Here is a 12258-nt window from a genome sequence, read left to right on the forward strand (position 1 = left end):
TCTGACACATGAGAAGAATATAATTTAGAAGGTTTAAAGCAACACAGGAATTAATTTGTAGCTCTTCTCCAACATCTTTTGCCCACTCTTTAATTTCTTCCTCTACAAAGACACATCCTATGCATTGATTACAGCCCCAACCCCTCAAGCCACCAGGAGAAGATACTCCATAGAGAAGGACTCACGTATGCAACCGTCGGGAGCTCTCACAGGAACACCATAAGGACGATAGTAACCTTTTGCACACTTCTCACAGTTAATCCCAGCTGTGTTATGCTGTGCAAAATAAAACAAAAGGATAGTACAAGATAAAGAGAGGAACTTAGAAGAATTAAGAAACAATAACATCCTTTACACTGTTTCTATATACAACTAAGAAGTGGAAAAAACTGAATAGAACTGCAATAAAGAGTCAATTATGTGGTGTTCTTTAACCACCTGTTCTCTACAGGTTCTGAATCATGGTATTCTCACATAAAGCAGCTGAACTTTTTCTTTAAAACACTATATAAACCCCTTGTCTCATTAAAAAAACCTCTGGAAAAACATCTCGTTTTATCACAAAATATGTCATTTTAGGTTACTTTCTTATCACCATGAATATATTGTTCAAGAAATTGCAACATTAATTTTTTCTTATACTACATATTAATTTTCTGAGTATCTTGTGTCTAAGATCAGCAATAGCAAAAGAAACAAAAAACTAAACAGTCCAGCCAGCACAAAATAGATTTTCCACTAGAAAAGTGTCTGTCTCTATAAATATGTGGTTTAGGCACACCAGAAAAAGAAAAAAACCCTAAGTAATTTGAACTAGAGCAATGATGGCAAGTACAAGTTGAGTAAATCATGGTCATGAGGCACCCTGATGAGCTCACAGACATGAGAGCCAGGGAACAGAGCAGGAAGCTCTGCCTTGGAGCAACCAAAACATTTCCCCCAGCTCCCACTCCCAGTTTAGTTCCTCCTTAGGGGGTGTTGCAATTCAGGGCTAAGCAGGGGCAAAGCATTTTCTGGCTGGACTGGTGAGCTGTTCATGAGCAGGGACTCAGGACTCAGCATGTTCTTCAGCTCTGCTCACTCCAGTGGCACATCAGTGGCCCCAGCCCAGACAGAGCTTCAGGAAGATGCCAGAAGGACAATGCAGGAGGGTGCAAGTAATCCAGAAGTTATTTTGAATGTATGAAAGAAAGACAAGCAAACAAGACAAACAGCAGAATTACAGTTCTGGGCTTCTGAAAAGTAGATTTGTCCTTGCTCAGAGAGCTGCTTGACAAGATCCTGTGTGAAAGTATCCTGGATGGGACAGGGGACCAAGAGAGTTAACTCTCATGGACAGCCTCCTTAGAACTAGAACAGCTTTTTCCAACATGCAAGCATGGCAGAAGGCCAGCACAGATAAACAGAGCTTCTGACTGATCTCAAACTCAAAAAGAAAGTGCATGGAAAGTGGAAGCAGGGCAGGCTACTTGGTGGCAATACAAAGACATTGCCCAAATATGCAATAGTGGAGTTCAGAAAGCCAAAACTTAGCAGAGTTAAAACTAGCAAGGAAGGTGAAGCACAAAAAGAAAGATTCCAAGAGTAGAGGAGCAGCAAAAGAAAAGCTAATGGGGGTTGGGGCCTATTGCTCAGTGACAAAGGAGATTCAGTGAACAAATTTAGAACACACAAAGGACAGGAAGGTGATGGGACATACCCAGCATAGTTTACTCAGCGCAAAATATTCCCAAATCAACCTCATGGACCTCTATGATATGACAACAGGTGCTGTGGGCAGACCCACGCAGATGGTGAGAGACTGAAGCACATGCCATTCAAGAAGATGGTTGGGTTTCTCCAGCATTAAGAAGAGAAGGGTGAATTTATTGCTACCTACTACTACTGGATCAGAGAATACAGAGGGATGGACCCAGACTCCCGTCAGAGGTGCACAGAAAAAGGATGAGAGGCAACAGGCACAGATTGGAACATGGGAAATTTCAATTAGATGTTAGGGACAAAATAGGTTATGCAGGCAGTCAAACACTGAAACAGGCTGCCATGAGTAGCTGTTGCAATCCAATCTTTAGAAGTGTTCAAAGCTTGGAAGAACAAGTTCCTGAGCAATCTGATCTAATTAGACCTACTCTGAGTAGGATTGTGTGGTTTCCAGAGCTCCTCTGTCATCATACTCTAAAAAAACTGATTCTATCTTTTTGTGCAACACTTCATTTATATCACTTCTTCATTCAGGCATCCATTCCTAAAACTTTGCTTTCCCCTGACACAAACAGAAAAAGTAAACTAAAATTCATGCCTTTTGTCAATGAAAACAAAAGGGAAAAAAAAAGAAGGAAAAAAAATGAATTTAAACTCATTTAATCCAACTTAACTTCCACAAAATTAATTACAAACAATTCATATCAGTCATATAACTAGGATTTGTAGATTTAGACTAATTTTGCTATTTTCTATATTTGAAGTAGTATTAAAAGAAATATTCTTTCACGAACAAAGAGCCGATAGAAAGGACCAACATGGTAAATCTTACTAGACTGTAAGAACAAAGTTCTGCACAGAAATGTCAATGGGAAGACAAAGAACATTTCTTCTACTCATGTTAGTAAAAATAACGCTACTCTCTTCTGACTGCCTTTTGGACAATATCTGATTATATTGTGGGAAGAATATGGAAAATATAACCTATACTGGATATTTGCCTTTTTTGTTGCTTGAATACAGCTATATTTTAAAATGCCAACATGGTAATATATAAATCATGATGCATAGATTTCACAGGAACATAGAAGTGATAATAATTTTCCTGCGATGCAAAATTCTGGTCAGCTGCTTGTCATACATCAGATGACTTGACAACAAAAGGAAGACAGACTTCCAAGTAAGTCTGGATTTATTTAACCACGAGATCACTGAACAATGAATGACTCAGGTTGTAAGGGACCTCAGGAGATCAAGTAGTTCAGTCCCTCAGAGATAAAGCCAAGATTAGATCTTTATCAGAGTCTTATTTGATCTTTCCTCATAGTCATTGCCAGAGTAGAACAAAGTCAGAATGAAAGAAATTCTTGTTCTTTCCAAGAATGTGCCATCCATTTATGACAGACACAGTCTCTGATCCCAAATTTACAACTTTTGATTCAATCCAGTGGAGCCTCTTAAGATAGTTGTGGAGCTCATCCCTTCAGTTTTCAGGGAAAACTGATGGAATGAATTTGGTTGGTGTGGAGGGAGAAGGTGCCTGAAGGCCATTTTCCTCTACCTAAGGCATCTCTCCTCTACACAAAAGACAGAACCAACTCTTCCCACATAAGCACAGCACAAGCCCAAAAGCCAACTATCATAAGCTGCAACTGGCAAAATTCCTGCTGAACAGGAGTGTGATTAAGTGCTGTTAAAGATTACCCAGAGTGTGTGTAAAGTGCATCCTCAGAAATTTGCAGAATTCAATTGCATGTTTCTCAGTGCAACTGGATATAATTTTGCCTTGGTTTGAGTGGAGCACTAGTCCAAAAGGATTCCAGAGGGCTCGTCTATGATTCTGTGCTTTCCCAATATCTATAACTTTCCATCTTGGTATAGTCTAGATCCTCCTTTATTTCTGCTGATGAGAGAGAGTCCTCTGTGTTTTGCTGCAGTAAGGAACTAGCTGGCTTGAGCTGGCATTTTATTTGGTTAATTTTACTTCCTTCTGTTAAGGAGGGAAATGGCAGAGTTTGTAATAAAAGGAAAGGGAATTTTTATAGCTGATCAAATTGTTTGCTTTGATTGTGTGGTTTTATTTTGATCACACAGGACTGAGCATAAATACATTTTTTTATGTCTCTTTTACACATTACCAAGCAATGTTGAACAAGATAGATTATTTTCACGCGCCTTTTTTCCACACTTGGAGTACAAGTAGTAGCACCATCAGACAAATGGGCCCATCTGGACTGGACAGACCCAAAACTACTGGTGTGAACATATTCTCAAATTGAATCAAAATGACCTTTTTACCTGGCAGTTAATACAGACTCCTCCACCTTCATAATGCCCATAGATGTTTAAGCTTGCTCGATGCCGATCAACGTCAGCATCATAGTAACAATCAGTAGCATGTCCATGGCAATTGCAGGCTGAAAAAGTAATGTTCCAAGTCAGCTTTCTTTATAATGCTGGAATTCAGCAATCTCCAGCATTTACCTCCAGCAGGTAAAAGTAGGTTAGGTTTTTTTTTGTGTGTACATACACTCAGGCATGCTGGAGTATATTCCAATGCATGTACTTACCTATAAACAACTGGATTTTCATACCAGAAACATAGTACAATAATGTGGACATGAAGAAAACATGCAGCTAGTCTTACTAGAGAAGGCAACAATTGTACCATCTCAAAACTATATAGTTGTGCATAAATGCACAACTAGAAAGCTCCAGAAGAATGGCCACAGCAGGCTTTTTTTAATTATCAAAAACATACCCAAAAGTTTATTTTGCCATGTCTCAAAAATACATCTGGACTGATGCTATGTGCACTAAACCTTTATTTAAAATTAACAATTATAGATAAGATACATTCAAATAAAAATACCTACACCAAAGAACTCTCATATTCAGCTGTAGCTACAGATATACCAGCAAACTTGGCTATAATTCTGTGTAGAAACCAACCATAACAACAAACCAATAGAATAAACCAAAGGGCCATAAATTTATTCAATGTTCTCTTTTTGTTCTGATTTGATCTTCCTTCTTGGCTGGAGAGGCAAATAGGAATATTTTTGAAAGAATGCAGGTAGCAAAAACAGGCTTCCCTAAGCATCTGGATGCTAGCTGATCTTTTAATTACAGGAAGTTACTTTCCCAGGAAATTCCTGAAGTTATGACTTGATAAAGGTATTGCTTTATGTTTAGGGAAACCCTCCCTTCATCTGGACCAGGGGACAAAATACCCTGGAAGACAATGGGTTACAGAAGCTAAGGGCTCTGCCCCTTCTTCAGGATAAGGGAAGCATATGGGAGGAAATCCTTCCAAACTCTACTCCAAGTGCCTGGCACCACTGGGAGCATAACTCAGGGACAATGGATTTTCTCTGTCTTGCTACATAATCACAGAGACAAGAGAAACTGGATCATTTTTTGCATTCTCCCTATGCCTTTTTATCTGAAGAGCTGTGGATAAGGAAGGCTTTTCCTAGAAATTACCAACCACAAAGCTGAGGAGGTACCCTGCCATCAGGCTCCCCTATGGTCTGCTGACAAGAACTGGATAGGGTTCAAGACTGGGTTCCCTAGCCAGGATGTAACAGCCTATGAAGATCTCTGGGTTTTCTTACTCATAAAATTCTTCAAGAAAATAAAACATTACACAAATGAGATGCTGGCTCAAGATATTAAGTCAGAAAAGGAAGAAAGGAGAATATTATATATACGTATGTATAATTACAATGTAAATAAAACCTCCCCTGCCTCTAGGGACAAACCACCCGTGAACTACAGCTCAGCTACGTCTTCTAACAGCAATGGGAAATTTGCTCTGATTGCAGCAACAGCACTTTCACTTATAGGGGAATAGAAATCCCTTCTACCTCATCAAGCACCTTTCCAGCACTTTGGGCCATTTGCTGATCCATACATACCGGGAAGCTCACAGCAAAATGTTGGGCTGATCCCTACAAGCTTCACCAACTTCTTTTAATCAGTTTCTCTCAAGGAACTTCTGGAAAGCTGAATAAAGTTGTTTTAATTCCTTCACTACTGGCTGCCAGCTAAAGAGGCCTGCACCTGGCAAATGCTCTCAACAAATCACCTCAAACTGCTAGGAGCAATCTATACTAGAAAGGATTTTTTTCAGAGATAGTTAAAAATGAAGTGGTTTTGGCTCAGAATCTTGTAGATGATCTGCTATACACCATTCTTCAAAAACCATGATGTTATTTATGCTCTTTGTCTGTCTCTTTTCTGGCAAAAAAGTTTTCCTTTTAAAGAGGGGGACTTGAATGAGGTTTCAAATATTGTTCAAAAACTGTGTCCCAACATGCCTACCTCCTATCAAACATTTTAATCACACAAAACCTCCTTTCCCCCTCCTAAGTCTTAGTACTGCAGTTTTAATTAAATAAGTCATCTCTTTATTCCTCTAAGTAATTATATAGGTACATCTCTGGCTTTCGAATAAGGTTCTCCTGTTAAAGAGCTTGTACCCACTGGCTATGCTACTCTCAGGAAAGGCAGATGAGAAAAATAGATCAGGCCAGACACAAAGGAAATGGCTGTGCACAGAGATTGCAATGCTCTGCACCATCCCACCTGCTTTCTACCCGGGGGATGCAAAACACCCACGTGTGACAGTAGAAACCCATCACCAAAAGAGGGTCCGTGCTGCTACTTTCTTTAAGAATGAAACACAGGGAAAGAGGGAGAAAGGCAAATGAACGGGCTTCTCCAGCTTGACTACTCAGTCTGTAGGGCTAATGTCCTCCAAACGCCCAAACACAAGGAAGGGAAGAGGCACAAGTGTGGAATCGCCAGGATTCCCCACCACAAACACCTTTGTGCCACTGGCACACAGCCAGTGAGGGGCAGCTCTCAGCCTAGGAGGGAAGGCAGCTCAAGCACCCACAAGCAGCGGCAGCCTCAAGAAACGTCTCTGCAATCCAAGCACCAAGAGGCCAAGTGATGGAAAGGAACATTTTGGAGCTGTACAAGGTGCCTACTGTCTCTGCTCTGCTTGGAGACCCCAGTCTGTCAGCATACAGTTATGACTGGGGAGAAATGTTGACTCAATGCTCTACAAAAGTCTTCTACTCTTCTCATGTCATAGTCTCACACAAATTATTACTTCCACTGTTTAATAAGAAAGAAGAACATAATATTCACTGCATTTTTGATTCTTTATTCTTGTATGGAGAGCATTTTCTCTATCCAGGGAAAAAAAAAAGTGTTAAAGCACTTTGGTTATGTTCCATGAACATGTGTGCTACAGCTAATTCCCACCCTCTTGTCAGTATCTCTTTTAACCCACCATCTTTTTGGCTACTCACGTTCACATATGTTTGTGCTCCCAGCTGTTGCAGGTTGCCACTGTTTCTGATTATACCCAGGGCAGCAGTGATTACAGGTTTCCCCACAAGTGTTATGCTGACATTCACACTGAAACCTACAGAAATAAAAGCCTCTTAATGAAGCTGGGCTTAAAATTTCTCTTAAGTTTTTAAATAAAAAATAATTGTTTTTTTCTTCATTTTACTGCAGTCCAAGACTCACATATAGTATGAAAAAGACAGGACATAAACCTCACATGTAGATAAGTCAATCAGTAAGACCAGAATGTTTTGGAACTTTCCTACAATTCTTCAATATTGATTACTTTAATCATGTGATTATGAGTTTATTAGAACACATTACTTATAGAAAATGTATATAATTGGTTTCCACAGACTAGATTATGAAACTATTGTAGATTATTAAATCAAGCTGATATACAATAGTTTAGAATGCATCTTGTTTTAACTTCACTCTAAGGTTAAAGCTTGTTGGCCTACAGTAATCAAAATTTTTACCGCCTTTAAATGCATGCTTTCATAATTTTTCCATTATGCTTTGTTTACAGTAATATTATCAGTGTTTTTCGAAAACCAAGATTATAACTTGATCTTGTATTTTTTAAGACAGTGCACACTATTGATTTATTTAGCTGAATAGCCTACTTAACGGGCAGGGTCTAATCATGAGCTAGGTCTTACCATCCTGCATAGTAACTGAATACCAGGAGGAACAAAGGCCTTGGGACTCAGGAGGCCTTTCACAACGTTCTTCTCTTATGTATGAAGTCTAATAACACAAGGGCAATAGAACTTTCCAGTATAATCATCCTATTTGGATAGATTTCTCACCTTACATATTTTTCTGTAGCACAGACACATGGAGGCAACCATCTCCCCCACTTATTCCTCATTAAAACATAACTGAAAATATTGCATCCTCCTGATAAAAGTTTGTTTTAATAGCATCATGGATAAGAACAACAGCTGGTTTAGAGCAGGTTTTTAAAATATATTTGAGACAGGCACTTATTCATAGTTATTTCCCTGCATGAGGGAAAGCCAAGAAGCCTGATCTAACTCCTTGTGAAATCAACATAGAGGTCACAAACTTGACAGGGAAAGGGAATACTTCCTTCAGTTTGATTTTATGTTTTTACAGTAATGATCTAAAGCCATTGGATGCTGCATGAGCTCAGTTATAGTGCTCAATATCTCCATGAAGTTGACTGATTGTGTGTTATCTTATTGTAAAACTTTCATACTTTCTTGGTGATTTCTCATTGGCACCTCCTCACAGCACAGCCAACAAACTCCAGCTCCCTTCTCAACTACCTAACCCACTCCTTTTTAGCATTCATCCTAATCGGACACAGCTGTGGCCTATTAAGGGCAGGCCTGTTCCTAACCCTTGGTAATCAGTATAGCTACAACTCCTCAGGGGTGCGATTGCCTTCAGCACTATCTCTATTCTCTTACATTCTATCCCCCACAATTTTGTTCCTGAGTTGGACTTCTAATTCCTGATGCAAGACGGTGCTATCAACTCATGTCTGATGACATCATCATCATAAGGCGATGTTCAACTCAAAGAACTTTGGGTTTCTAAGCAATTATTCAATCTGCGGAACTTGTATTTCAATTAAAATGAAAAACCTAACCTAAAAAAAACCTAAATATTTTCTACTATTATCTTTCACATACAGTCACTCTTGACATGTTTTCTTGCCAATCATTAGCAGGTTCTATTTTTTTTTTTAAATTTAAAGAAAAAAATCCCTGTAAAACGACGTAATTCTTTAATAGTAAAAGGTCATTTGAAAGCACTCATGTATTGTTTTTCTCAGATAAATGTCAGGCTCCATTTACTCACTGGTATTGGTTTTCAGCACTCTTCGGATTACAGACTTCAGCATGGCCGTGGCAAACACATCGACCACCAATACTGATGTCCTTTATACTGTAGTAATACTGTGGAACAAGCACAAGAAGTATGTATAGATCTTTCCTTGCTTGATTTGTGTCAGAACCATCAACACCATGTTCGCTGGATTTAGAAGGTCTCTACATCAAAAATTTTTACTCTCCTTTAGGAATTTAATAAAACACTTGAGATTTCATTCATCTATCCTACAACCCATGGCCAGGATAACTCCAGAAGTTCCTCACACTAAAGCTGTGCTGCTTGCCAAGTAAACTGCATTCTGCATTTACCTCTGCCTGTGAGCAATGTCTTAAAACCTACTTAAGGCAGCAAGGACACTTAATGGGAGTGCTGTCAAATAACTGGAATAGCTTTATGTTTTTCAGTGCAGACATTTGTGTGGTGCCTCACCCCAGGGTTTCCTCCAATTGTTACCGAATCTTCATTTTAAATGAAAAGGTTAAAAATAGCAATACAATATGAAGTCTGAAATCTCTGTGAGTATATGAATTTCTGTGTGGCGTTCCCTGTATTTCCTTATATTTACCCACTGAATGGGAGTGGAACTCTGGCCTTCAATCTCTTGGATAGCCCAAAATGCACTGAAAACACCTAGGCATCTCAAATGATTTGTGGAAAGAGAGCAACTTTCAAGTACGGCCTTTGATTTCTGCTCCTTCGTAAACTCAAGTACTGTTTTCTGAAAACCTTTTGTGAATAAATATCAGAATGTAGTGCCAAATAAAGTTGAAGAGATTTTGCTCCTCAGTTCTGCATAAGATAGTTTAGAATAATTTTGCTTTGGCTCTTCATAGCTCCCATGATGTACCCAGCTTCCTTCCATATTGCAAAGCAGGGAATGAAAATCGTCTGTTACAAAATCACTAATCATTACTGCCCCTCCATAAATCCATGCTGGCCCAGTTACCTTCTTGTCTCAAACAACCTGGAGAAAAATATGGGGATTTCAAGGTGGGTCAATGCAAATTTCATTGTCAGGATGTTGCAAACTTAAAACATTTGGACCATTTTTTGGTCCCTAGCATGCTGGGTATGATTGTTGGGTATTTACACCTCAGTGACAACAGTACTTACTCTGCGAGTTACAGTGGGGTCCCGCTGAGCTTTGGATATCAAGTGTCCAAGCAGAGTATTAGTTCTGAGAAAACGGAGGCGGATGTTTGTTGCCTTTGTGAATTCTTGAAGACCAGGGGAATAAGTGAAGTTCTTTGCTCCTGGGCGGCCATTTACCAAAGATACTACAATCTAACAAAGAAGTAAGCACACTCTCATTAAAATACATCAAGTGCCAAGAGCAGCATAAAGCAGAATCAATAAAAGAATCCAATAACTTATTATTCTTTCTGAACATATTTGCAGTAACAATTAGGCATTTCATACTGAAGTCAGGATATTGGGAAAATTAGTGTTGTTAGCATTGGAGCCTACTGTATTCTTATTATCCATATAACAAATCAGAAAAAAAGATAAGTACCTCTATGTGTTTTGAAAACAGCAGGTATAGCATGCAAAAAGTACATTTTTAATAGGAAAAAAACAATAGGAATAGTTGCAAGTAGTTGCTTGAACAGTTGACAGTGTCAATGGAAGTTTACCCTGATTAAAAACATCAGATTTTGGCTCTTTCCCAAAGCACATTTATTTTTGGGTCAAGGCATAAACATTCCTGGAAAATATTATTGTTAGCAGGTCCAGTGCCTGCGAGCATATTAATGGTCTTCTGGAAGAAAGTACACAGTGTTGCTTTAGAAAATCCCCTCACATGAAAGCAGATTTCTCTCACTTCCAAAACAAGGGATCCAATACTTTATACTTTTTTTATTCTTTAAAGAAACAGCCGCCAGCAGCTTAGCAATCATGAATCTCTACTGAATGAAAAACCTGGCTTGTATGTACAGAGCTCAGTAAAAGACTTGAATTTTTTATAACCATCCAGATAACAGATTTCTATTTTCAAAGGGCTCCTATATTCTGAAGCACATAACAAGGGTATGATGATTGTTCCAATTGCAGCACAATTCCTTCAATAAAAATCATAGAGCATGTAATAGGGACTGGCACCAGCAGTGTTCTTCTGTGGAAATTATTCTTTACAGTATCTGATTACGAAAATTTTACAGATATTTCAACAAATAAATCCTATTTTAATATGAAACCCTAGATCCATCTGCTCAAAACTCTGAATAACTCTTGTGGAGTTCAGATCTGGATTCTAACAACATCAGGCATAAGAGCAGAATGCCAGGAGGAGCCATCAGCACATCCAGGAGTTTAACATTCATTCAAGTAATACATGAATACAAGTCATAGCTCTGCCTAGCAAGGAACAATGGCTAAAATCAAAGCAATATTTTCCAAATACTTTTATTATATTATAAACATGTAGCTTTCACATATATATATATATATAAACATTTTTTAAAAATGTTTAACAGCTACTATTTCTTGAATGGTAAATAGTTCTGTTTCTACAGCCTTTACTCACGTGAGCAATTCTGGTGTACCAAGTTTTGCCATGCACATTGGAAGAACTCAGAAAATGCAGTCAACACCTTCAAATGCACATGGCTATAGTGAGGTACACAAATTATGATAAATATCAACACAGGTTTCCCTGAGCAGCCCCTGCCCCCATAGGGAATGGTGAAAATTAGGAGTCAGGTCACACTCCCAAAATTTCACTGAGGTTTAGGTTATAGACTTACTGATGGAGATTCAAGCAGTCATAGCTAAAACATTACTTCCAACAAACTTCTGAAACCAGTGATGCTTGCTTCCAGCATCACCCATGCTTTCCTGAAAGCACCTACCTCTCCATTTTCAAGAGGCAGAATGCGAGAGTACTCAGTGGTGCACAGGACATCGCTGTCCCTCCTCACGGGAAGATTTGCTTCCTTTCCAAAGCGCTCCAAGCAATCTGCTCTCGAGTCTAATCAAGTAAGAACAAAATTAATTTTATATAAAATAGGCCCTATTGTTCTAATTTAAATTAGCAGAAAGGTATCCCCAGTGCTTTCAGGTAAATTCTCCCAATAACAGAGTAATAACAGTGATTGTGTCACTCAGCACAGAGCAACAGACATTCCTCAAAACAATAATCTCTCTTCCTAAGCAATTCAGTGGTGCCTGACAAGACATGGCACAGTATTTCTCATACCATCACCAGAAAAAAAAAGCTATGTAGCTACTCCAAGATTTTGCATTTGTATTTCACTTGGATTTTTTGCAAGAAACTCCAGGGTCCCAAGGGATGAAGGACACCGAAGTTCTGAGATTCAAAAAAAACAA

The 12258-nt window shown here is 38.8% G+C and overlaps 1 protein-coding gene across 1 annotated transcript in view; it reads right to left on the minus strand.

Moving 5' to 3' along the window:
* LAMA3 (laminin subunit alpha 3) overlaps positions 1 to 12258 on the minus strand; it is a 105792-nt gene that overhangs the window by 76385 nt on the left and 17149 nt on the right. The window contains exons 4-9 of the mRNA XM_084204351.1: positions 11781 to 11899; positions 10045 to 10215; positions 8899 to 8996; positions 7026 to 7141; positions 4000 to 4118; positions 186 to 276 (exon numbers count right to left, since the gene is read on the minus strand). Of these exons, the coding sequence (XP_084060477.1) occupies positions 186 to 276; positions 4000 to 4118; positions 7026 to 7141; positions 8899 to 8996; positions 10045 to 10215; positions 11781 to 11899 (714 nt within the window). The remainder of the gene's footprint in view (positions 1 to 185; positions 277 to 3999; positions 4119 to 7025; positions 7142 to 8898; positions 8997 to 10044; positions 10216 to 11780; positions 11900 to 12258) is intronic.

This window comes from Fringilla coelebs (genome assembly GCF_963513975.1).
Source record: "Fringilla coelebs genome assembly, chromosome: 1".
Classification (NCBI taxonomy): Eukaryota; Metazoa; Chordata; class Aves; order Passeriformes; family Fringillidae; genus Fringilla; species Fringilla coelebs.